Below are 25493 nucleotides of genomic sequence, written 5' to 3' on the forward strand. Positions count from 1 at the left end.
AACGGCAAAGGAATCTCTCAAGTGTGGCAAAACAGCGTGAAACTCTAGGAACTACGTACATTTGGAGGTCTTTTCCACAAGTGAGTTTATTATTCATTAGAATAAATTTTTGGATCATTGCCATCAGTACATAAAGGCATAATTTTTTTTACCATAAATATTAATTCTATAGGATTTAGTTCATATTATAAACCTTGGCTGAGCAACTACCAGCACAAACAGCTAACAAAATAGTAAGTCTGGAGAATAAAACTGCAAACAAAAAGACAATCAAGTGGGAGACATTGCTTTTAAAATCATAACAGGACAAACATATAGTATGCTCTACCCTCCTATCCATGCATTGTACATCCTTGGATTCAGCCAGCCGACTGTGGATTAAAAATACTAAAAAAAAAATTCCAGAAAGTTCCCAAAATGAAAACTTGGATTTGCAGAGTGTTGGCAGCTATTTACATCGCATTTACATTGTATTATTATGAGTAACCTAGAGGTGACGTAAAGTATACGGCAGGACGCGTGTAGGTTATATGCAACTCTTACACCATTTTACACAACAGATTTGAGCATCCACCAACTTTGGTGTGAGCAGGGGTTGTGGAAACAATCTCCTACAGAGATGGAGAGATGATATAAATATTTTCACCTAGACTTGCCATCTAAGACAATGCAAACCTAGAAAATCTGAGACAACATGCAGGACAGAGCCAAAAAGAGACTGAAAAAGTAACACGGGACACTCTGCAACCCGCATGCTGGCCAAGCTTCTCCAGCAGAAAATCAGAAACGCTCCAGCCTCGGGGCACTCTCCTCCTGTCCCTAATTACGGGAGGCTCGTCTGGGCCGACTCAGCAGTTCTGGAACCAGGAGTGTTCTCCCCTGTCGGTTACTTGTCTCCTCTGTCTCTTCTTACCTGTCGCTGCTCTAAGTAAGTCTTTGTTCCACAGTTAAGACTAAAGACAGGAGGGGAGTGAAAGAGAAAAGCCAGAAGTGAGCACAGAGCAAGAACACAAGAATCTGCAGGGTTCCCAGGTGGCTCAGCGGAAAGGAAGCCGCCTGCCACTGCAGGAGACCTGGGTTCAGGCCCTGGGTCAGGAAGACCCCCTGGAGAAGGAAATGACTTCCCAGGTGGCTCGGCGGAAAGGAAACCGCCTGCCAGTGCAGGAGACCTGGGCTCAGGCCCTGGGTCAGGACCTGGCAGCCCACTCCAGTCCTCTTGCCTGGAGAATCCCATGGACCGGGGAGCCTGGCGGGCTACAGTCCCTGGGGTCACAGAGAGTCAGACATGGCTTACAACAGCAGTTGTCTACTGACTAACACAACAACAAAATAATCTATTCCATGAAATAGCTACCAGATTCAGAGAAACCGGAAGATGTACAAGCAACACTCTGCAGCTCACGGTCCTGCAGTTGAAAGAATCATCTGAGGACAAGAAATAGGCACCACATTCCAAGACAAGAAGATTCCGTGGGCCCGCATGCTGGACTTCCGCCGACCCTAACACAAAGGACCCTCTTTGCCCAGCAGAGCGAGGTGCGCCTGGCAGCCTGGGCAGCAGTGGTGTACGCCGAGTCCTTGCCCCATGGAAGCCAGGCCCCCGTCCAGGCTCTGTCTTGATGCAGGCGCCAAGCCCCCATCAAGCTGCCCGTCCCCCGCCTGGCGGGGCTAAGCTCAATTCCTCGCTCACACCTGCCCCCTGGCGCTGCCCTGGCCTTCTTGCTGCTGTTTACACCTGGGCTCCTGGGCACCCAAGAGGGACCCATCCTGCATGGCGCCCAGCCCCTCCTCATGAGACTCCAGGTCGCGGCTGCTCAGCTTCTGCTCCAGGGTTGCTCCTTTGTCCCAGAGACAAAAGTTCCATCCTGACCCCCAGGAGCTGGGGACACCCACCACCGCTCCAGGGCCCCTGGCTAGAGGTCCCGGGAAGGACTCTGCACCCACTTCCTGCTGCGTGCCTCTCGCCCCACCAGGCCATTCTCTCAGGTTGGGGCTCAGGTTTAAATCTTAGATGATAAATAAGACCATAGAAGAAAAGTGGCCTATGCAGTGTACTGTTTAATTATGAGATTCTGCTCATCCTTAAGTAAAGTTCTAAGCGCTTTCAGATGTTGACGTACGTGTAACCTGTGGGCTATTTACCCCCGGAATACGTTCCAGAGTAAACCTCCACTGAACAAACACAGGCAATGAAGTGTGCAGCCTCTCCTCTTCCTTCAGTAACGAGCTGGAGAACATAAAAGCACGATTAAACGTAAAGCGCATCACCACCTCGTCCTTCTTTCAGCTCCGTTAATTTAATGACGCACTGTGGCCGAGAGGCTGCTGGACGACCATGAGCATCGCTGCCCACGGCTGACCCTCAGCTCATGCCATCAGAGCCAGCGCATCATCTCCCCTCCGCTGGAGCACAGGGCTCTGCAGCCCCCCACCCGAATGCCGGCCCTGCATGGACGAGGCCAGGAGAGCCGGCGACAGCGGGCAGGGAAGGCGGGCTCTGGAGGCGGGGCCAGAGCACAGGGCCTTGGGGCTCCCCCGGAGTCTGTCTCAGCGAGAGAGAGAGAAAGGGGCTCAGTGATCAGCTGGGGAATAAACGGAACCCCGAGATTAAGCCAGGTGGGGCACGCTGAGAAAAACAGAGTTGACATGAAAGACACCGGGGTCGTTTGACACCTACAACAAGATACTCTATCAGACGTTCCGAAGTGAAATCAGAAACCAGAAATAAGCCCCTTTGTGGGTCTGTCCTCAGAATGTTCTTTGACCTTCTACTTCAAGAAGAAACACAGCTGTGGTTCCACCCTGTCCTAAGACTCGGCCTTCCGTAACCGACGCTCCTGAAAGGACTTTATCGGGCGCTTTCTTTCTTTGCTGCACGGCAAGGCATGTGGGATCTTAGTTCCCGGACCTGCGATGGAACACATGCCCCCTGCAGTGGACGCCAGACTCCCAACCACTGGACCCCGGGGAAGTCCCTTCTATTGTGGGCTTTAGAGCCACATGGCTCTATTTAAAATGTGAACAGATAAATGAGAAAATTCAATGAGGGATCGGGGGGAAGGAAGGCCTGGCGGTGGGTGGACATCCGGCCCAGCCGCTGGTCTGACGAGGCCGGCCCTGAGGTCATTGAGCGGCCCTCCTGCAGAGGGGCCCCCCTGCTCACTGCAGCCCCGTGTCCCTCACCTGCTGGGGGCTCCCTGAGGGCCTCTGTTGGCACCAGCCTCGCAGGTGAGGCTGAACACAGAAGCCAGCACATCCCCCGCCACCACTAACACCGTCAGTCAGTCATGCCGCTCAGTCGTGTCCAACTCTGTGCGACCCCGTGGACTGCAGCACGCCAGGCCTCCTGTCCATCACCAGCTCCCGGAGGTTCCTCAAACTCATGTCCATCGAGTCGGTGATGCCACCGTGTCTCTACACAAATACACTACTGCAGATCACGGTCTAGAACCTCAGGGGGTTTCCATGTACAAATCCTTTTAATTAGGAGAAAGCATTGACAAAGCAGGAAGGGTAACACCATGCTCCAGATCCAGCAAGGGGTGAACAGGGAACAGACATCCACTCACAGAGTCCGTCACAATCTACAGTCCTGGCTCCCTGAGCTCCAGAGATGGGAAGCGCTTCAAACTGTCTCAGTGTTAATGATTATTGAATTTACCATGGTAGCTAGGAAGGTAAAGAATCTGCCTGAAATGCAGGAGAGCCCGGTTCGATCCCTGGGTCGTGAAGATCCTCTGGAGGAGGGCATGGCAACCCACTCCAGTATTCTTGCCTGGGAAAACTCATGGACAGAGGAGCCTCATGGGCTACAGTCCACGGGGTCACAAACAGTCAGATACGACTGAGCAACTAACACTTTCACAATGACTTAAGGGGCTTCCAAGGTGGCGCTAGTGCTAAAGAACCCACCTGCTAATGCAGGGGATGCAAGAAACATGGGTTCGATCCCTGGGTCGGGAAGATCCCTGGGACAAAGGCATGGCAACCGACTCCGATACTCTTGGCTGGAGAATCCCATGGGGCCACGTGATGGTGAGTTTCATTTGTGATAAATCGGTGATTCATCAAAGGATGACCCAGGACGAACACACTTCCCTCCATCCATCAATAAAGGTCCTTTTCCAGGCAGTGGGTCCCTGTCAGGAAAATCACTGTCTAAGCAGAAATGCCCCAGAGGGTCTGCGACTGAGAACCACAGAAGGAGAATGCATCCCGGAACCTCGAACCTTCAGGGACAGAGAGACCCAGAGCTCAGATGGGGTAGCAGGCCCCCAACCCCTGCTAGCCACCAGCTGCCAGGCTGTGGGGGAGCAAGCCGGCGCGGGACGAACTAGGAGCTGTCTGGGGAGTGCCGGCCGCAACATGGCCTCTGAGGGTCTGCCCTCAGACTGACCTCAGGGTCCAGACACAGACGGGTCCCCTCTTTCCCACAAGCTCCTCCTGCACTTAGGCCTGGAGCCCACTGGGCAGGGTTCCCAGCCAAGGCTGCTGGAGCCTGAGTTTTGCATGAGCAGCCCCCACACATCCTGCAAGGGCCTCACGGGATGGGTGAGCCCACTGTGTGGGACCGCGGGCCAGGGAACCATCCAGGCAGAGCTGGGGTCCCATTGCTCCCTGCCCCAAAGGGCCCAGTGACCTCACCGGGCACCTCCGTCCCCCAGGAAGCCGTATCTCCAGCCCTCCTCAGCTTCACCTCCCATCGCGAACATTTATCCAACACGTTCTCTCCAAACAGCTCCATCGGTTTCCCCAGAGGGGTCCTAGGGGAGAGGAGACGTCGGCGTGGGGCAGAGGCCCCCGCCCCACAGGGCCTGCTGCTCAGCCCCTGGGAAGATGCCCACGGAGGCTTTAACGCACGGACAGGAAGACAGGGGACCCCGAGGGCCACAGAGGTGATGGTGCCCTGGTCACCGCCACCATATGCTCCTGCCCCTCCTCCCTCCCTGCTAAGGCCAGAGAGGACAGACCCCAGCCCCGTCTCCCCCCTGTCCTCAGCACACAGCCTGGCCTCCACGTACAGACCCAGGCACACCCACGGCCCCTGGTGCCCCAGCCTGCCTCCTCCTGTGCTCCTGCCTGCTCCCCACTGGCCCGTCCCCGTTTCTTCCGTGAGACACACCACTTCTTCCAGGAAGTCTGCCTGGACTGCCGGAGACTCTGCGTCTCTCGTCTGTGTTTCCACCACGTCTACATCGAGTGGGGAAGGACCAAGAGGCCGCTGCAGGTCACCTCTCAGGGCAGCCCTTCCCTGCGCTGCTGGAACAACCCACGTAGAAGGGAGACAGCCGGCCACGACTCCGCACCACCGGCCCGCCTGTGCACTGCTGCTCGAGGAGAGAGAAAGGGCAGTGCAGCCACTCGCCCCTCCCCTCCCCAACCCCGCAGCCGGCTCTGACACTGTGAAGGCCTCCATCACGACAGCCCTGTCCACTGGGCATCTGGGGGAGCCGTAGCAGAGTGGCCAGGGCCCCAGTCTTATCTCAGCGGAGCCCGACCTCAGGCTGAGAGGCGGGTGCACTCTTCACACCTGGCTCTCAGACGAGGGCCATGACACTGTGGACCCCACCGCACAGCCACATGCTCAGCAGTTTACCCAGTGTAAGCTACTCTTACGGAGGGTAACTCGGGGTTCTTGACAGACCATTCCTGAAAGCCCAGTAGCCCTGTCCCGACCTGGGCATGCCCCCTGCAGCTGCGTGTGTCAGGGCCAGACTCTCAGAGGCCGTGGGATTTCCTGCCTCTAAACTGAAAAGATGGAGGTGGTTTAGAGGGAGTTTCCCAAAAACTTTGATAAAACTGCTGATGTCCAGCTGACGTTACTGTGTTTGTTTTCCCGGGGAGCTAGTTTGCAGGATTGTTTGATTTGCATGAAGCCCAATCACTTTTATTTGCTCAGATGTGGCTTCTCAGACTTTGATTTTCTGTGCTAAGAAGCGAACACAGCACACTCACAGAAACTAAATCTGGGATTGTTGGAAGAGGGCAAGCAGCGTCTTAGCACGCGGCAGGAGGCTCTCGACGCCGCCCGGCGCGAAAGACTGTCCGGGTCTGTGTGAGCGCAGCCGCGAAACCGTGTTCGCTAGCAACATCTCGGAGTGTGGACTGCACGTGTGCTCACCACCAAGGATGCCAGCCTGCACCCGAGGGTCCCGTTAGTGGGAGGGGTTCATCCCTGGTCCAGACCTCCCAGCTTGGGATGAGCCAGTGGGGGGGATGGGTGTGGGGGGATGGAAGGAGGTGGTGGGGGGACTGAACATGAGAGGAGGACGTGGACACGAGAGGAGGACGTGGACCTGGGCTGAGGAGGGAGGGTGTGCTGGGTGGAGGGGTGATCCCTCTCCTTCTCTGCCCGCCCTTCTGAGCCACGGTGTCTCCCTGCTCCCCAGGGCTGTGCGCCAGGGCGTCTGGGGGTGGGAAGGACCCTGAATCTGCTGGAGCCGCTGCACTGGGGGGACCTGGGGCCAGCCCGGGGCAGGCTGCGCCCTCCCCCCATGGTCCCTGCCAGGACACCGCATTCCCACTGGCGAGCCTCGCCCCTGCGGAGGGCAGGGCCTCCTGGAGAGGCTGGCGGTAACCCCTGGTCCTAAGTCAGTGCTCGGGGATCCCCACCACGCCCACTCGTAGCTGCTCAGCAACGGGCAGAAGTGATTATTCACCACTGGGTTTTGAGGGAAGAAAATTGGCTGATCGAGGGGCAGGTGGTGACATGGCACCTGGGCGGGGGTGGGGGGGTGCAGGAGAGGCTGGCAGAGTACAGCTGGGTGGCACAGGAAATGCCCGGGTCAGCTGCCCGAAACGATCCCGTACTCGAGGTGAGCTTGGGAACGAGCTTACAGCCACCGACACACTCGCCTCGGTTTCCTTATCTGTGAAATGGGAGAGTAATTGTGCAGCCCTCCTGAGAATTAGGAGGAATAGACGAATCATCATGTGGAATGCAGTCAGGACAGTGCCTGGCGCACGGCTAATACCTGTCTTTTAAGTGAGGAATCAGAATTTTAGATCTCTGAGCAACAAGGATTTACTGTATAACACAGGGATTTATACCTGATATGTCATAATAACCTAAAATGGAATATAATCTGCGAAAACCCCAATTTGATTTTATGTAGCCCTGGAACTAACAATATTCTAAATCAACTATCCATCAATTCAAAAAAAGAACCTCGGGTTTTACCTCAACTTCACTTTGCAGATACAAAATCTAAGGTCCAAAGAGACTAACTGGCTCTGCTAACATCACAGAGTCAGTGAGTTAGGGCGAGACCTGGGGTGAAGGCGTCAGATACGACTGAGCAACTAACACTTTCACAATGACTTAAGGGGCTTCCAAGGAGGTGCTAGTGGTAAAGAACCCACCTGCCAGTGCAGGTAGATGTAAGAGACTCGGGTTTGATCCCTGGCTCGGGAAGATCCCCTGGAGGAGGGCATGGCAGCCCACTCCAGTGTTCTTGCCTGGAGAATCCCCATGGACAGAGGAGCCTGGCGGGCTGCAGTCCACAGGGTTGCCAAGAGTCGGACACGACCAAAGCTACTTAGCACACAGCAGCACGTGCTGGGGTGAGAACGTATTTGTCACGAAAGCAGCAAGAGAGAGGTTGGAAGTGAAACGCGGGGAGGGCGTGGACCAGCACGGGGATCAGGGGTCCAGGGAGTGTGAGCTGTGGGTCCCCACTGCACACCTGCATGGACACAGCTGCACACACCTGCACACCCACGCACACATGAGTCCCAGGAAGTCACAGTCATCGACAGAACCTGGGCCTGAGGAAGCAGCTAAGGGCTCATGATGCAGAGGGAAGCCCTTCGAGGTGGAGGCCAAAGGCCGAGGAAGATGCCCCGACCTGCCAGGCGGACAGAGATGTGTGGTGTGAAGGGCAAGGACGTCACTGGTCTTGCCACTCCAGGAAGGAGGGACCCCAGGCCAAGCACCCAGTCCAGCCCCTGGGACAGCCCCGGGGGTCCTGAGGGCACCCTGTCCCCCCGCAGACCCCGACCTCCTGCACAGAGAGTGCCCACCTCCCCAGGCCCAGACCCTTCCCGCCCCCTCCTCTGCATGTCTTCCTGAAGAAGAGCTCGCGGGTCGGGGAGCTAAGGCTCTGGGAACACCGAGGAGGCCCCCATGGGCGCCAGTGCCTCCAGACACCGCCGCGCACTGTCACTCCCCATCGCCAGCTCAGGGTGCAATTCCCCAGCATTCACGGGGCTCAGCTCTTTCTGAGCAGACAGGGCCCCTCTGCCCACGGGGCAGCATCTCCCAGCATCCGGTGGCTCACACTCCCAGCACCCTCGATCCCTGTTTCTCCAAGAAGCAGCTGCCAGACGGGCTGCTGCTCACCTCGGCCGTTCCTGTCCAATGACCCACGTTTCCTGAGAAAGGGGCTCTGCCCGGCCGGCCTCCACGGGGGTGTCAGGATGGAGACGAGAGCTTCAGGTGAGCAGACGCAGCTCTCACCTTCTTCGGTCCTAACGCCCGGAACCACTGCAAGGGAAGCCGGCTCCACCCGAGGGCAGCATCTTCCTCTGTGCCCCTCACAAGACCTGCCGGCATCAGAGCCATCCCCAGACTCCACTCCGGGCAGAAAGGCGGCCATTCCTAAGGCTTCATGCCACAAACCCGCTGGTCTCCCCACCCCGGTCCCTCCCGCCTCCGTGTGCATTTACACCATCTCTCCTGCTGCAGGAGGAGTGGTTCCCCTTCTGCAAACAGAACTCACACCTGAATTCAGAGGAAGAGACGCTCAGACTTGGGCGCCTGGGGTTGAGAACAGAGATTGTGAGGTTTTCAGGGAAATCTCCGACTCAGACCTCCGACACAGACTGCATGCGTCCCCTCCGTCTGATGAGGAAAAGGGCAACACAAATGGGAGCCGTGGGAACACCCACCCCCCGTCTACTTGGATGAGCAGGTAAAGCAGAGGATGCAGAGGAGGCTGAGGCCGGCCAGCGTCATGGCAGTTCCCCAGGGCGCCTCCCGGGCAGGCCCTTCCCGCTGTGCCCTCGCCCCCCAGACCCTTCGGGAGAGCTGCGGGTGGCAGATACGACCGCTTCAGCTGCTAGGAGCCACGTGCATTCCCTTATCCCCATATTCTTGGGGGCTAAAAGGCGTCGGACAACATCCAACAGCCATTTTTAAAACCTGAAGCACACTTGATTTACAATATTACCTCAGTTTCAGACACACGGCACTGTTTTTCAGCTATACATACATATGTGTTTATTCTTCGTCAGATTTTTTTCCCTTGTAGGTTATCACGAAATCCTGAGTGGAGTTCCCTGTGCCATACAATAGATCTTTGTTGTTATCTACCTTATATATGTGCTCAGTCGCTCAGTCATGTTTGACTCTTTGTGACCGCCAGGCACTTCTGTCCATGGGATTCTCCAGGCAAGAATACTGGAGTGGGTTGCCACGCCCTCCTCCAGGGGATCTTCCTGACCGAGGGATCGAACCCAGGTCTTCTGCATTGCAGGCAGGTTCTTCACCAGCTGAGCTGCCAGGGAAGCCCATCTTATATATAGTAGTGTGTGTATGTTATAGGCTTCCCAGGAGGCTCAGTGATAAAACACCCGCCTGCCAATGCAGGAGACACAAGAGATGCTGGTTCAATCCCTGGGTCAGGAAGATCCCCTGGAGAAGGGAATGGCAACCCACTGCAGTATTCTTGCCTGGGAAATCCCATGGACAGAGGAGCTTGGCGGGCTACAGTCCATGGGGTCACAAAGAGTCAGACACAACTGAGCAACTGAGCACAGCACCGATATTAATCCCAACCTCCTAATTTATCCCCCTCTGCTCCTTTCCCCTTCGATAGCTGCAAGCTTGTTTTCCATGTCTGTAGGTCTGTTTTATAAATCAGTTCAGTTCAGTTCAGTCGCTCAGTCGTGTCCGACTCTTTGCGACCCCATGAATCGCAGCACACCAGGCCTCCCTGTCCATCACTAACTCCCGGAGTTCACTCAGACTCACGTCCATCGAGTCGGTGATGCCATCCAGCCATCTCATCCTCTGTCGTCCCCTTCTCCTCCTGCCCCCAATCCCTCCCAGCATCAGAGTCTTTTTCAATGAGTCAACTCTTTGCATGAGGTGGCCAAAGTACTGGAGTTTCAGCTTTAGCATCATTCCTTCCAATGAACACCCAGGACTGATCTCCTTTAGGATGGACTGGTTGGATCTCCTTGCAGTCCAAGGGACTCTCAAGAATCTTCTCCAACACCACAGTTCAAAAGCATCAATTCTTCAGTGCTCAGCCTTCTTCACAGTCCAACTCTCACATCCATACATGTTTTATAAATAAGTTCATTTAAATAAGCTCCCCGCATAATTCCTAAACACATATTTGGTACCTCTAAAGGAACCCTCCACTCATAGCTCAGGGAGCTGGTACCTTCCAGGCCCTCACTGCCAGGGGCTGAGCCCAGGCCCCGGGCAGGGTGCTGGGACGGTGGGTGTCCACCTGCTCTGGAGGACGCCCCCTGCTGCAGAGAGAGGTGGTGACCGGGGAAGCCACTGCCAAGTTGGTCCTGAGCCTCCAGGCTGACTGACGGGCAGTTGGGGCGGGACCACCAGCACCTCTGCAGCCCTGGTCCGGCTGGCAGAGCCTGGAGTCCTGAGCACGTCCCTCTCTGGGTCTCGGGAGGTGCCCAGTCCAGGGAAGGCCCGAGTGGAGGGGGAGGATAAAGGTGAGACACCGGACAGCCCTGCCCCACGCACCCAACGGCCCGGGTCAGGGACCCCTCCCGCCCGTGGTCACCTCACACCCTGGGCCTGTCATCAGCTCCATCGCTGGCAGCCCTGCCCGGAGGCTGTCACGCACGTTCAGGAAGCATCTAGAGCAGAGCCTCGCTCTTCCCCGGGATGTGGCCCACCCCAGCCACAGGGCTAACGTGCAGACAGATCCGCTGGCGCAGAAGGCCACCGGGGCCCCGGTGTGTGGGGAAAGCAGACGCTGACGAGCCCGGATGCTGTATTATGTGGTGACGGCCATGGACGGCTCTGACGGCCTCAGACCCTCTAAAGACAGACACCTGCCCAGCGTCAGTGGCACAGGCAGCCCGGCGCCCCACCCCTGGAGGCAGTGTCACTGGGCGTGTGGGCATGGCTCCCCTCTCTGTGGGAGGTGGGGGCTTGTCACTGGGGCTGGGCTGCCTGGGCAGGGGTGGGGGGTGGTCTCTGCCCTGCAGTTTCCCTGTGTGAGCTGCACTCTGGTTTCACCACCATCTGGGTAACTGAGCAACTCACCTCCTCTGGAGAAACCTCCACCTTTTCATCTGTAAAATGGGAGCACAGGCCCTACAGAGCAGACACTGCTCCTTTCCACGGCCAGTCCTCATCTCGGACGTGTGAAGACACACTACACGTGGTGTGGGGAGACACGAGTGGCCCTTTCCCTGCTCTCTGAACATTCCTGCTGTGGACGGATGCTCACAAGCCTTCCCACTTGACTTGCCCATCTCCGTGGCTGTGTTTTATAAAGAACGTTAGTTGAAAACATTAAATAGGGGTTCACTTGGTTATAAATAGTGTTCAGTATCGATGATTATCAACAGCATCGTTTATGTGTTTTCTTGGTGGCTTTACACATAATAAGATCCAGGCATCGCCAGTGGGAAGCCTGTCGTCTGTCGTGATAGGCGTGTATGCAGCTCTGACATGTGACAGTCATGTGTGTTTTGCGTTTTGCGTGCTAAGTCATGTCTGACTCTTTGCGACCCCATGGACAGTAGCCTACCAGGCTCCTCTGTCCATGAGATTTCCCAGGCAAGAATACTGGAGTGGGTGGTCATTTCCTTCTCCGGGGGATCTCTCTGACCCAGGGATTGAACCTGCATCTCCTGCATGGACAGGTGGATTCATTACCGCTGAGCCACCAGGGAAGTCCTTATTCACAGATTAGAAGAGCAAGAACCACGGGAGGCGGGGAGGAAGCCGCCCAGGCCACCACGGGAGGCGGGGAGGAAGCTGCCCAGGCCACAGGATCCTGCAGCATTCAAGATGCTCCAGGAAGCTGTGCTGACCAGTGAAACCATCCCCTTTATCTGGGACCGTAACAGGACAGAGAACCACAAATGAGCCGAGAAGCACTTACAGCAAACGACATGTGAGAGGAGGAACTGGAGAGGCAGGTGTGAGGGTCCTGGAGACCAATTCCCCAGACCAGGCCCAGACCAGCCGACAGTTACCCCCCAGGACCTGCCGTCTTAGGGAAGGGAGCGCAGGGAGGAGAGGAGAAAAGTAGGATAAAACAGGAAAGTGGAGAGAAGTACGGGAGAAACAGAGAAGTGAACACAGCTCCCCCGACCAGATGCTCAAGCTCCAGACAGACTGAAGTCACCCTCACTGGAGTGACACCAGGGGACGCCCCCTGCAAGCACGCAGCCCGGGAGCAGGCACACAGGAGCACCCGGGCATGAGCGAGGTTGCGAACAAGATCAAGCAATGGGACAGAGGGCGAACGCTCCACAGGACGGGCGCTCCGGCGAGGGAAGGTGGAAAGGCGAGCAGAAATAACGGGGAATGAGACTGGGCCCAAACGGAGATAAAATGAGAAAAGTGACTGTTTCAGAAATCAGGCTCTCAGTTTCATATCAGATAAAATAAGAAGAGGTGGCAAAAAGGCTTACAAACGTCATGCATGCCTTTGAAAATCCATCACCCTAAGTGACCGGCCGGTTTGGCTCCCAAATAGGACTGGGCATCGTTTTGAAAAGAGAGCCGTGGCCCCTCCCGAGGGCTCCTTCATGACGCAAGCCGGGGTACTTACTAGCAATGCCCCGTAGGCTCTGGAGAAGGCTTGCCGCAGGCGGGAGAGCATGTCCCCTCTTGGGAAGGGAGGTCAGCTGTGCTGGGGAGCCACGCAGCCTTCCCCTCAGGCATGTAGGCTCTGACTCCTCCACGTGGCAGAGTGAACCTCCAAGAGACGTTTGTAAACATTCAGGCCGGTTCTCGGCGGGCATCACCCCAAAGATGGGGGGGTAGCGAGGGCATGGCCCTGCTTCCTCAGGGCAAGAGTAAGTCAGAACCGCGTTTAGTAACTGACTTAATCAAGCGCCCTGGGGTCATTTGCTTAATATAGGGCTTGCTCTTTCCACGGGGTGGCCAGCTCGCCAAGGCTGGCCACCTGCTCTGCTGCCAGCCTGTCCGTCCTGAGCGAGCCACTGGCGTGCAGCCAAGGGGGCGGGCAGCTCGGGGCGGTGGGCACTGGTCCCACCACCACATCCAGTGTCCTGGTCCGTCCTCTCACCCGGGAGGCTGCAAAGCGGCTGCTAAGAAAGGGATTTTTAAAGTCGCTGTTGATACTGTTTCTAGGCATCTTTTTCTTGGAGACGCTGCTCTTGTCATTTTGAAACCGACCTCCTTGCACCCTGGGGAGCACCTCCCCCGAAGAAATGTAACACGGCGAGGACTCAGCCAGGAGGCCACACAGCTCGACCACGAAGCCATGGAGGATTCCCTGTTCCTCGCATCCAGGCTGCCCTCCTGAGTCTCCGAGAGCACAGCCTCTCTCCAGATCTGTGGCCACAAGCATCTAATTGTTCACAAAGCATCCCCAGCAGTTTTGTAATGATATGGTTTAAAAAAAACCAAACCTACACCATTAGCATCGCACCCACCGCCTTGGACGGGACACGGTGGGCTAACTCCACCTCACGGCGTTCTGCTTCCTGGTTAGCACAGCATGTCCAGCAGTTTGAAATCTCAGCCACAGCCACTGTGCTTTGCCAAGAACAGCTTAATCGGTGCAGCACTTTCAGGAGAAAGCAGCAAAATAAAAGCAATTTGAGAGGGAGGGGACATATGTATACCTATGGCTGATTCCTGTTGGTGTTTGGCAGAAACCAACATGATTCTGTAATGCAATTATCCTTCAGTTAAAAAATAAAGAAATTTAAAAGAAACAATAAGGGAATTCATACAATAATTGCTCTGATGCCGTGGTGAGGGATTTGTGTCACTCCCCTGGGTGTCTGCTTCCAGCCTTCCCCACCTGCTCTTTCCCAAACTTCCCTGGGAAAGCCACTGGGGGGAGCAGACTGGAATTTTTTTTTTAGGTCAAGCTGTGTGCCCTGTTGGATCTAGCTCCCCCAGCAAGGGTCAAACCTGCGCCCCCTGCATTGGGAGCACAGAGTCTTAACCACTGGATCATCGGGGAAGTCCCCAGATAGGAGTTTCAGAAACAATTCTCTCTTTTCCTTCTCATTAGGACCACAGGAAGCGGCCGCGCCTAAGCTGTGCCCTGAGAATGCCTCCCGAGAGCTACTTCCCCTGGACTCTGTCACCCTACCCACTTCATAAGCCCTGGACGAGTCTGACCTCAAGGCTCATCCTCAACACACCGTCTCCCCCAACCTCTGCTCGGAGGGACCCCTCCCCCCCCATCAGCTTCCCCTCGAAGACTCACGGAGCTTCGTGCAGCCGCAGGCCCTCGGCTCTGTCTCCCCGATGAGCGCGTCTCTCTGAATCTGCTAAACGTCCACAGGCGCTTTCTAACCATGACTCACCTAACCACGCAATACGGGCAAAGCCCTGTTACCACCCGTGTTATCGGCCTCGGTTTACTGCCCTCGGAACGCCTGTCCGCAGGCAGGTGTCACGGCTCCACATGTTGATTAAAACCCGCTTTCCCAATTATGTCATTGCAGGAATATCCAGACATTTTGAAGGTTGCTCATCTTTCTGTGCTATGCTGTGGGCCACGGGGTCGGGGCACAGCTTTGTTTGGACTGACACCCTTATCTTGCACACAGGGTTCAATTCACAAGAACTGAGACCACTACTTATAAATCCAAAGACTGTAAGTATTAACTTCCTGAGGAAGTAAAGAACATGATTTGACCGAGCTGCGGACGGAACTTGGCGACTAGACCGCAGACAACACGCTCATCGGTGGCACAGCCTCGGAGGGGAGTGAGTCTACCGTCAGAGCTGAAGCAGGTCAACTCCGTGTCACAGGAGAAAGGCTGTCCTCCGGAGGGGCCACTGGTCTCAGACTCCGCATCACACACAGCACATCTTTCCTTCTCAACTATCCCCCTCAGTTGCTCAAAATTTCTTCACGGAAGAAACACAAAGAAGCAGAAAACGTGACACGCGGCAGGGAATCAAAGAACCCGGGTTTTGCGTAGAAGGATGCAAAGCTTATTTCCTGTAACTGCAATTCAGAAGAGCTGGCAGCTTCTGACTTCTTTGCTATAATTCAATTAACCTACAGCATACCTTTCTGCTTTAAGGTGTTAATTTTTTCCACTCAAGGAAAAACAAAAGGAGGGGGAAATAAATTACAAGACTAGGAAATGCACCTGCTTAAAATCTGGAAGAGCCTGGCATCTCTTCCTCAGGGAACGTTTGCTTTAGGGACCTGCTTTCCATTCTTCTAGCTGCTGTCTTCGGAAGGACTTTAATTCTGGATATTATTTTCAGCTTTTGGAAGAGTTTTGGCTCATGTTTGTCACGATCGAGGAATCGGAAGTTGATTTTACATAAGAGATGAGCGCTGCGTCTGGAAAGAACCACACGCATCTCTCAAATAATTAGGATAAACTCAACCGGATCATAAATAACAGACACAAACGCCCCTCACACTTACAAGAAGATCTACAGCTAGAGGAGCCAGAGCGGGTGTTGCTCACGCGCAGTCTGCAGGCAGGGTGGGTCAAGGTCAGCTTCTCTTTCCAGAAGACACGCTGCCAGCATCCCCCACCACCTGGCCTCTACACAAGCAAACGGCGTCTAGACACTTGCAAGCTGCCTGTGAAACACAGCTGGTTTGCTGGGGGCACATGTTTTATAAAATGCAGGTTCTCCGACGGAGCTGGGACTGATGACGTGGGAACGTAACGTAAAAGCTGCAGTAGGCCCCGGCGAACGTCCCCAGCACACGGCGATTCCAAGTCCCCGCGCTGGACATGGACCCGGGAGAGCAGGGCAGGACACAGAGGCGCGCCCGCCTGGAAACGACGCCCTCTGACCCCACGCGGTCCCTCTTGGTCCTGTTTGGTCACGTGTTCAGCTGTGAAAGCGTCTACGTCACAGGGGCCTCCTGGATCTTTGTCAGAGGAAATGGGCAGAGACGGCCCAGCACGCCGCCCTGAGGCCGCCCACCTCTGTCCCCGCCTGCAGGGCCAGCCTCCCCACTCCACCCCCTGCTCGCCCACCAGGCTGCCGTCGCCTTTCTCTTCATTACAGTGAAGTTCTGTGCACACCGCAGCGTTTCATGTATTAGGAATTTAACACGCGTTTCTCCATACTAGGGTATCTTTACTAGGACTGAGTTTGGGCGGAGGGGTTGTGAGGGGTTAGTGCTCTGGGCTTCCCAGATGGTGCTAGTGGTAAAGAACCTGTCTGCCGATGCAGGAGACATAAGAGATGCAGGCTCAACCCCTGGGTCAGGAAGGTCCCCTGGAGGAGGGCATGGCAACCGACTCCGGTACTCTTGTCTGGAGAATCCCATGGACAGAGGAACCTGGTGGGCTACAGTCTGTGGGGTCACAGAGAGTCGGACACGACTGAGTGACTGAGCACCTCGTGCTCTGGTTACAAAGATTCCAAGGTTTTGAGTATTCGATCCCAACACTCCATTTCCCCAAATCCTTGCTATTTTCAGCAGATGATTTTGCACGATTCAAGGTTTCTCAAGAACACGTGTTACTTTACAGAGACATAATCCATTCTGGAAAACTTCAAAGGCAAAATAGCTCATTGCATTCAGTGGCTCACTGACTCCAGTTATGGTGGTGGATGTATGGAGTTATAATTCAAGTGCCTAAAATATATTCACTTCTTAATAGTTTGTGTTTGTTACTAAACTCTGAGGAGTTTGGAATGATTCACTTATCTAGACACTTAGGTACAACCGCTACACTTTTGATGCACTGTTTAGCCCTTAGGAAAAAACTTTTCTGCCTGAATGGGAGCCGCTTCAGTTTCCCCTGCAAGACCATCACTTCTGAAAACTGGGTATTCTGATCTTTCCTGGTCATTTCTCACTGTGTCTGATCACGGCTTCTGTTTCTGCTGTTCTGTTTCCTTCCCCCTAGAACATCTAAAATCCTAAAGTTCACGCTGGCTTCCCAGGGGTCCCTACCCATCCGCTTTCACTGAAGCCCGAGTCTACACTGAGCCAGATCCTCCTCTGCTTTGGGTGCCTGTGTGCAGTGTCTATGCAGCACCCTATGCTGAGCATCTGGAAGGCGTGTCAGTGTGACTTAGGGCAGTCAGCACCTCTTACCGTGTCCCCTGCCCCCACAGTGGTGTCCATCCAGCCATGCAAACCAAGAGCGAGCAGACATCCTGGACCTTGCCGGCCATCCTCCTCCTGCCCTGTCTATCACCAACCCCCACCAGTCTCCCTTTAAGCCATTCTCCAATGACTCGTCGCCCTTTGTCTCCATCACCACCCACCCTCCTGACACAGGCTGCTGCCTCTAGGACGTGGGCCCCTGCAGAAAACCCTCACTGGACCCTCCAGATGCAGTGGCCAGAGCCACCCCAAAGAAATGGCCCTTTGAGCACGTCACTGTTAGGGGACGCACGCTGACTGAAACCGCCCACCCTGGCCAGGCACCATGGTCACCATTTGCCTGAGTTGTTTTACGATAGAAGGTCCTGGAAAGGAACACGGAAGTAGTAAGCCTCCACCAACCGGAAGAGTTCAGGAAAAGTCAAAAGGAGACACCACATGCCGACCACCTCCCAGAATCCTTCTCGCTGGCATCCATCTCAGCTGAACAAGGCGTGTGCCACCAGGAAGCACTCTGAGTCAGGATGATTGGCTAAGGACAACCCGGAAACTAATCCCATCACTAGAAAACCCGAGACTGCGAGCCACGTGGCAGAGCAGTCCTCCTGGGTTCCCTCACTCTCCCGCACTCCACCGGGCGCCCTTTCCCAATAAAGTCTCTGCTTTGTAAGCACGTGTGTCTCCTTGGACAATTCATTTCTGAGTGTTAGACAAGAGCCCAGGTTCGGGCCCTGAAGGGGTCCCCCTTCCTGCAACACCCTCCACCTAAGCTCTTTCAGAAAACTCAGAGTAGAAGAAAACATCTTCAATGTGGCCACATTCCCAAAACATTGAGCAGATTTCATACTTGGTAGAAAAAACTTAAAATCAGAATCAAACATTCTCATTAACATGACAACTGTTTAACAAAGGTCCTTACAACACAGTGAGACAAAAGGAGAGCGGGGAGGGTGGGGGGAGGTAGAAAAGACATGAGTGGCAGACTCATTCTGGTTTGGAGGGGGGGAGTTGAAAGAATTCGCAGATTCTTACGGGCAGATGACACGATCCTAACCACAGAAATCCCGATAGAACAGACGGGCTTAAAACTAATGAAAGTCCAAAAAGATTGAGGGATATAAAATCTGCTTAAACATTAATAGCATTTTTCTATGCCTACAATAAACAAAGTCTTTACCAAACTTATATGTCAAAATTTTATCACTTTTTCCGTGTCAGTAATCACATGATGTACTTATCCTACTTAATGTTATTTTACTGAATGTAAAAGACAGAAATCAATCAGGAAATAGAAAAATTATGAAAACAGTTGGGAGCAACAGAAATCTACATGACTAGAAAGCATGACATTCTCATGAATTAAAGACATCCTCAACTCACTACACAGAACATATGACATTTCTCGTCATGAGAAAAAATAGGGAAAGGAGAAAAAAATCAGGAAAAAAAAATAAGGAGATGTCACTTTACAACCATCATATAAACTTAAGTGTAACCGCACCAAGAGTCGGTGAGCAGATAACCTGTCATGGCCACGCACACGTCCCCACGTCACCGGGGCCTGTGAACTGGACCTTGTCAAGTGAGGGTGAGGTCCTCAGGGTGGGTCCTGATCCAACAGGCCTGGAGCCTCTTTCTGAATGTTTTCTTCCTCCCGTGTCTCCATCAGGTCTGAGCTGCAGCACCTGGGACCCTCTCTGCGTCACGTGGGATCTTTCACCGTGGCTCACAGGCGCTCCCACTGTGGCCCATGGTTTCAGTGGCCGCAGCGCACGGCCTTAGCTGCTCCCGGCATGTGGGATCTTAGTTCCCCAACCAGGAATGGAACCCGTGTCCCCTGCATTGCAAGGTGAATTCTTAACCACTGGACCACCAGGGAGTCCCTGGACTGGAGTCCTTCTTACAAGCAGAGAGACACAGAAGGAAGACGCCCATGTGACCTCAGGGGCAGAGACCCCAGGGATGCCTGGAACATGGGGGCCAAGGATCATGGGGACAGAAGCTGGAGGATGCCAGGAAGATCCCCCTACAGGTGGCTCAGGAAGCTTGGACCTACCAACACCCTGACTTTGGACCTAAGCTCCAGAACTGCGAGACAATAAATTTGTTTTGGTTTAAGCCAATTAAAAAAAAAAGTTTGTGAATATGGGGATAAATAAAGAACTTCATGCAGCTCTTCTGGTATACTGCTGTACCGTCTCTGGAGAACATTCTAGCAGTAAAGGAAGTTAAGCATTAGTACAACGTATGGCCCACCCACCCCACACTGTGCCGCCTGGAGACCCTCCCCGAATGCCTAAGGATAGGTTACAGGGGCAAGGGGTCAACTGCTTAGGTAGGCGGAAGGGAAAGCAAAACCCTGGACACCTACAGGTGGAAAAGACGCACGCCTACGAACGGGGGGTGCAGAAGAGTGTGCACCCACGGTCAGCAGAGGGTCAGGTGGGGGAGAAACGGTGAAAGGCGAGCAGTTGTGTCTGATTGTTTGCAACCCCAGGGATTGTAGCCCACCAGGCTCCTCTGTCCAGGGGATTCTCCAGGCAAGAATACTGGAGTGGATAGCCATTCCCTCCTCTAGGGGATCTTCAGGGATTGAACCTGGGTCTCCTGCACTGCAGGCAGATTCTGAACCACCAGGGCAGTCCTGGGAAAACTTGGAAAATCACATCAAACCCTTAATGGGCTTGATGGGAGAGAGCCTTGAATCGTAGTAGTGAGACTCTGCATATGAAGTTCTTCAAAATACCTGAAAGATTAACCGGCAATCTGTAGAATTATTGAGAAGTTCTTCAAAATAGCTGAAAGATTAACCGGCAATCTGTAGAATTATTGAGAAGTTCTTCAAAATAGCTGAAAGATTAACCGGCAATCTGTAGAATTATTGAAGGAGTGATGATAGCCATTCAAATGCCTACGTTTAATTTAGGGATTGAGTGTTGCTCAAAGTAGTACAAAGTCTTAGATATCTGCGACTAGTGTTCAGGAACAAGGAAATTATCCGGGAAAAGTTGAGGATAAAGGATGCTCAGGAAAGAGAATTGGTTGGAAAAGAGTAAGAAAACTAGGTCTTGACATCTATCGTCTCATAAAATGTTTGCAACAAGCAGGCTGTGTCATTTCTCGACACAGATGGAGAGGGGGCTTCTCTGAAACCAGAGAGCAGGACTGGAGCCCAGTTCTGTCTCACTCAGATAGCTACAGCTCAGGAAAAAGAGAAGAAGCAGTTTCCAAAATGCAGCATTGTTCTTGATACGGACATGTTGATGATTTACTGCAAAAAAGGTAAACAGTAGCTTCTAGACATAATTTCAGTGGAGTGGTAGGGGACAAAGCTGGGCGATGGGTAGAGTGTGATGAAGAGGTGACAGGAGAATTCAAATTATCTTGACTCACATTACAGGTTAGTGAATGTCTGCACACATTCAAAATGATGGAAAAATACAGAATAAATATGTTAACAGAAAAAGGGCGGCTAGAAAGACAAAGAAGAATCAAGTGGACTAAAGAACTATCTAATTATTATTATTGCTCAGTATCTTTAAAGAAGATAATTTTTCTTTCTAATATTGCATAACCACAGAGGAAAAACAGGACAACATTCCCCAGGGCAATTACATCTACGTATTTACAGTTAAATTCATGTTTAGTTCAGTAAAAATGTTTGTGTTCTTTATTGGATCTGGAAAAAAGCTAATTTAACTCAGTATTCTTTTTGGTCATGACTAATTCTATTGGAAACATAACAGGATTAAACGTGATATCAAATAACAGAGATGAATCACTTTTAAGAATAGTTATTTGGATTTTGGACTTCCCTGGTGGCTCAGACAGTAAAGCGTCTGCCTATAATGTGGGAGACCCAGGTTCAATCCCTGGGTTGGGAAGATCCCCTCGAGAAGGAAATGGCTACCCACTCCAGTATTCTTGCCTGAAAAATCCCATGGGTGGAGGAGCCTGGTAGGCTACAGTCCATGGGGTCCCAAAGAGTCGGACACGACTGAGCGACTTCACTCACTCAGTTGGATTTTACACAGAAAATTTCCATCTCTCAAAAAGCTTAGCTGTACCCAGTAATCTCCTTTATTGCTGCTGCTGCTGCTGCTGCTGCTAAATCGCTTCAGTCGTGTCCAACTCTGTGTGACCCCATAGACGGCAAGAACACTGGAGTGGGTTGCCATTTCCTTCTCCAATGCAGGAAAGTGAAAAGTGAAAGTGAAGTCGCTCAGTCGTGTCCAACTCTTAGCGACCCCATGGACTGCAGCCCACCAGGCTCCTCCATCCATGGGATTCTCCAGGCAAGAGTACTGGAGTGGGGTGCCATCACCTTCTCCGATCTCCTTTATTAGGATGTTGTACATAGGATGTTAAAAAGATGTTAGGATTCTAAAAAATATATAGATTCCGTGTAAACAAAGACTCTCTTGCTCACAGCTCCTATTTTCCCGTCCTGCTGTTTTGGCACAAAGCCGGGAATACAGAAGATGTTGGGTGACATCCTACAGACGGAACATTGCGACGTTCTCACTGGAAGTGCCAGGGATCCGCCGTGTGCTCTAGGAACCCAGGCAGACCTGTGCTGCTGCCAGGCAAGAACACTGGAGTGGGTTGCCATTCCATTTTCCAAGGGATCTTCCTGACCCGGGGACTGAACCTGGGTGTCCTGCATTGCAGGCAGATTCTTTACCATCTGAGCCACCAGGAAAGCCCCTCCTTCAATGATTAGCAGTTGTTAACTTGCTCTACGGTTTTACCACAAGGGCTTCCTTTCCAGAACAACTGAAATCTTTATGTTTTCAACTTTCACTACAAATTGGAATAGGCGACTTCTGAACCGAAGTCCCCACCACTGATGTTCATAAGCAAGTAAAGAAGACAGGATCAATCGTACCACCAAATTAAAATGTGTTGAGTTCTGCAGCTTAAGTCAAGCTAATAATGTGGACAACTTGGGGAAATAAGAGACAGTCCTGAGCCACTCAATCTGCAGCATTCATTGAGAAGAGGAGGGGCTGGGGTTACGCGTGTGGAAGCCAGGAGCCTGGACTGGGGTCACCCCCGAACCTGCCAGCTGGACGTCAGCGATCCGGATGAAGGCTGTCACCTCTTACTTAAACTTGGGCACAAATCAGACACAGGCCTCCCTGGTCATCATCAGGGCACAATGGGATGTTGCCTGCAGGGTGCCTGTCAAGCTGCGTACAAGTGTGACAAAGCTCTCCTGTCATTAAATGGAGGAATAAGAGCCATGGTCCTAGAAGCCGGAAGTCAAGACGGGCAGGTACTTAGGGATAAATGTGCGACAGAGAAAGGGAAGGAATAAGAACCATGGTCCTAGAAGCCGGAAATCAAGACAGGCGTGTACTTAGAGATAAACATGAGACAGAGAAGGGGAAGGAATAAGAACCGTGGTCCTAGAAGCCGGAAGTCAAGACGGGCAGGTACTTAGGGATAAATCTGCGACAGAGAAGGGGAAGGAATAAGAACCGTGGTCCTAGAAGCCGGAAGTCAAGACGGGCAGGTACTTAGGGATAAATGTGCGACAGAGAAGGGGAAGGAATAAGAACCGTGGTCCTAGAAGCCGGAAATCAAGACGGGCAGGTACTTAGAGATAAACACGAGACAGAGAAGAGGAAGCTGCTTGAGGCTGCTCTGTATTCTACCTTGATCTCCAATCACATTTCCATTTCCAATCACGGCTACTCTTTACATCACCTTGTTCTCACAAAAGTAAGAATCTCGAATGAAACTTAAGAGCCTGATGTGCAGGTGGGTTAAGAGGGTCAGTAAACGTCAAAGAACACAAGAGAAGAAAGGATGAATCCCATCCCGGCCCATCCCTTGGTGAGCTGTATGGAGCCTTTCTGGTCCCCACCACCCCTGGATCGACAGATGCACAAACATACCCTCTCTTCTCCAGAACGGACTGAATTACCGTCAAGCAGCTTTTTTCAAGTAAACACTTCAGTTTCTGCATCTGCCTCTGACTCATCACAGCGGAAAGCAAATTAGGGGTTAAAAAGGTCCGTATCGTGCACACAACGACCCTGATTTTCTAAATGGAGGGATATCTTTAAACATTTGAGAGCTCTTCAATTTTCATATACGCCATATTCTATATTTAACCAGATGTGACAGTGTAATGTTCAAAATACCCGTGGAATACTAATGAAATCAGTGCAACTTAACTTTAATCATGTTTGTGTCTAAAATCACCATGACCACGCCGTGTCTATTTCTCCTTTCCTTACCAACCTCTTGATTTATTGCTTAAAGATACTCTGTTGGGGCCATCATGGGCATGCCAACTGAAAAATGTATAACTTGAATCTCTGAACATCTGAAAGATCCAGTCCAATTTTGCTCCTAATGTTCAGCCTTGTTTCAAATCTGGGGAATTAAAGGTAAGACTTTAGCCGAAATCCCTGAGGCTTGCAGGGCTTTAAATCAGCAGTAAGGGACAGATGTCCTTAGACACTGGCCTCAGCACTGTGGCTGTTCCCCCAACAGCACACACTTCGTTCTGTTCTCTTCATACACATTCTTCTAAAACAACATGCACATAGCCTCGCGTGAGTGTGCACGTGTGTGTGTGTGTACACAGTCACACACAGTCTCCTTATTGCTTCCTGGAAGTACATATACTACATCTTAGACTTCCGGGAAGACTGAACACATGTTCTTGTCTCTTTTCCTCCCACTTGTTGTTGTTACTCAGTCACTCAGTCGTGTCTGACTCTGTGACCCCATGGACGGTAGCTCACCAGGCTCCTCTGTCCATGGGATTCTCCAGGCAGGAACCCTGGAGTGGGTTGTCATTCCCTTCTCCAGGGGATCTTCCCAACCCAGGGATCGAACCAAGTCTCCTGCATTGCAGGCAGATTCTTTACCATGTGAGCCTCCAGGAAGTCCATTGGGAAGAAAAGCATTAATCAAATGGTCACACATGTGCACATACAAAGAAAGGAATTAGTGCATGAATACATATATAAAAAAAGAAATAATTGGAATTTAAAACAGAAAAGTGACAGAGGTAATCAATGAGAAAACAGGTGTGTTTTTTAAAGGATCAATAAAACTGACAAATCTCCAATAACACCACAAAAAATAAGAGAAGAAAGGGACCACACAGATGACCAATAGTGGGAATGATGAGGGACATCACTACAGACCCTGTAGGCAGGAAAGAATAACTGGGGGAGCCTAGGGACAACTCGGCAGACACAGACTCGATAGCACAGACGGATTGGACATGGGGTGCTCACACTACTGGCGTGGTCTGCACGGGGTGGATGCCCCCCCCCAGAGGCCCACAGAGGCTCAAGAAGGAGGCTTGGGGTCACCAGTGCAGGGAATTCTGGGTCCCAGTCACCTGAGCACGGTCTAGAAGGGAACGTGCACACGCCTAGGGAAGGGCAAGACCAGCCAACACAGTCCGGACGGGCCTCCCAGCACCCAGGGCCCAGACAGGCCTCCTCTTGTCTAGGTCTAAAGACTGTACTCATGGAAGACATTTTTCATGCTGCTGTGAGGGGATGACTGTGAGTCAGACGACAAGGAAGACTACCACGTACTTGGGGCCAGAGTTAACACCCATCATGTAGATTTATATGCAGCTTTGCAGATACACTGTTCATTATTTCAGTTCAGTTCAGTTCAGTCGCTCATTCCTGTCCGACTCTTTGCAACCCCATGGACTGCAGCACACCAGGCCTCCCTGTCCATCACCAACTTCCAGAGCCTACTCAAACTCACGTCAATCGAGTCAGTAATGCCATCCAACCACCTCATCCTCTGTCCTCCCCTTCTCCTCCCACCTTCAATCTTTCCCAGCATCAGGGTCTTTTCCAATGAGTCAGTTTTTCATAACAGGTGGCCAAAGTATTGGACTTTCAGCTTCAGCATCCGTCCTTCCAGAGAATATTCAGGACTGATTTCCTTTAGGATTGATTGGTTGGATCTCATTGCAGTTCAAGGGACTCTGAAGAGACTTCTCCAACACCACAGTTTAAAAGCAGCAATTCTTTGGCAGTTAGCTTTCTTTGTAGTCCAACTCTCACATCCACACATGACTCCTGGAAAAACCATAGCTTTGACTAGAGGGATCTTTGTTGGCAAAGTAATGTCTCTGCTTTTTAATATGCTGTCTAGGTTGGACATAGCTTTTCTTCCAAGGAGCAAGCATATTTTAATTTCATAGCTGCAGTCACCATTTGCAGTGATTTTGGAGCCCCCCGAAATTAAGTCACTCAC

The 25493-nt window shown here is 52.5% G+C and overlaps 1 protein-coding gene across 3 annotated transcripts in view; it reads right to left on the bottom strand.

The window, feature by feature from the left end:
* Window positions 1-25493, bottom strand: part of RPS6KA2 (ribosomal protein S6 kinase A2) — a 328366-nt gene that overhangs the window by 209165 nt on the left and 93708 nt on the right. The window contains exon 1 of one of the 3 annotated variants that reach the window (XM_086318709.1): window positions 12768-13036. The exons of the other annotated variants lie outside the window; for them this stretch is intronic. Within the exon in view, the coding sequence (XP_086174835.1) occupies window positions 12768-12818 (51 nt within the window). The 5' untranslated portion in view covers window positions 12819-13036. Of the gene's footprint in view, window positions 1-12767; window positions 13037-25493 lie in introns of those variants that run through there. 3 annotated transcript variants of the gene reach the window in all.

The sequence above is a fragment of the Bos grunniens genome, chromosome 9 (genome assembly GCF_055505025.1).
Source record: "Bos grunniens cultivar Pamir isolate PY7600 chromosome 9, Bosgru_T2T1.0, whole genome shotgun sequence".
In the NCBI taxonomy this organism is placed as follows: Eukaryota; Metazoa; Chordata; class Mammalia; order Artiodactyla; family Bovidae; genus Bos; species Bos grunniens.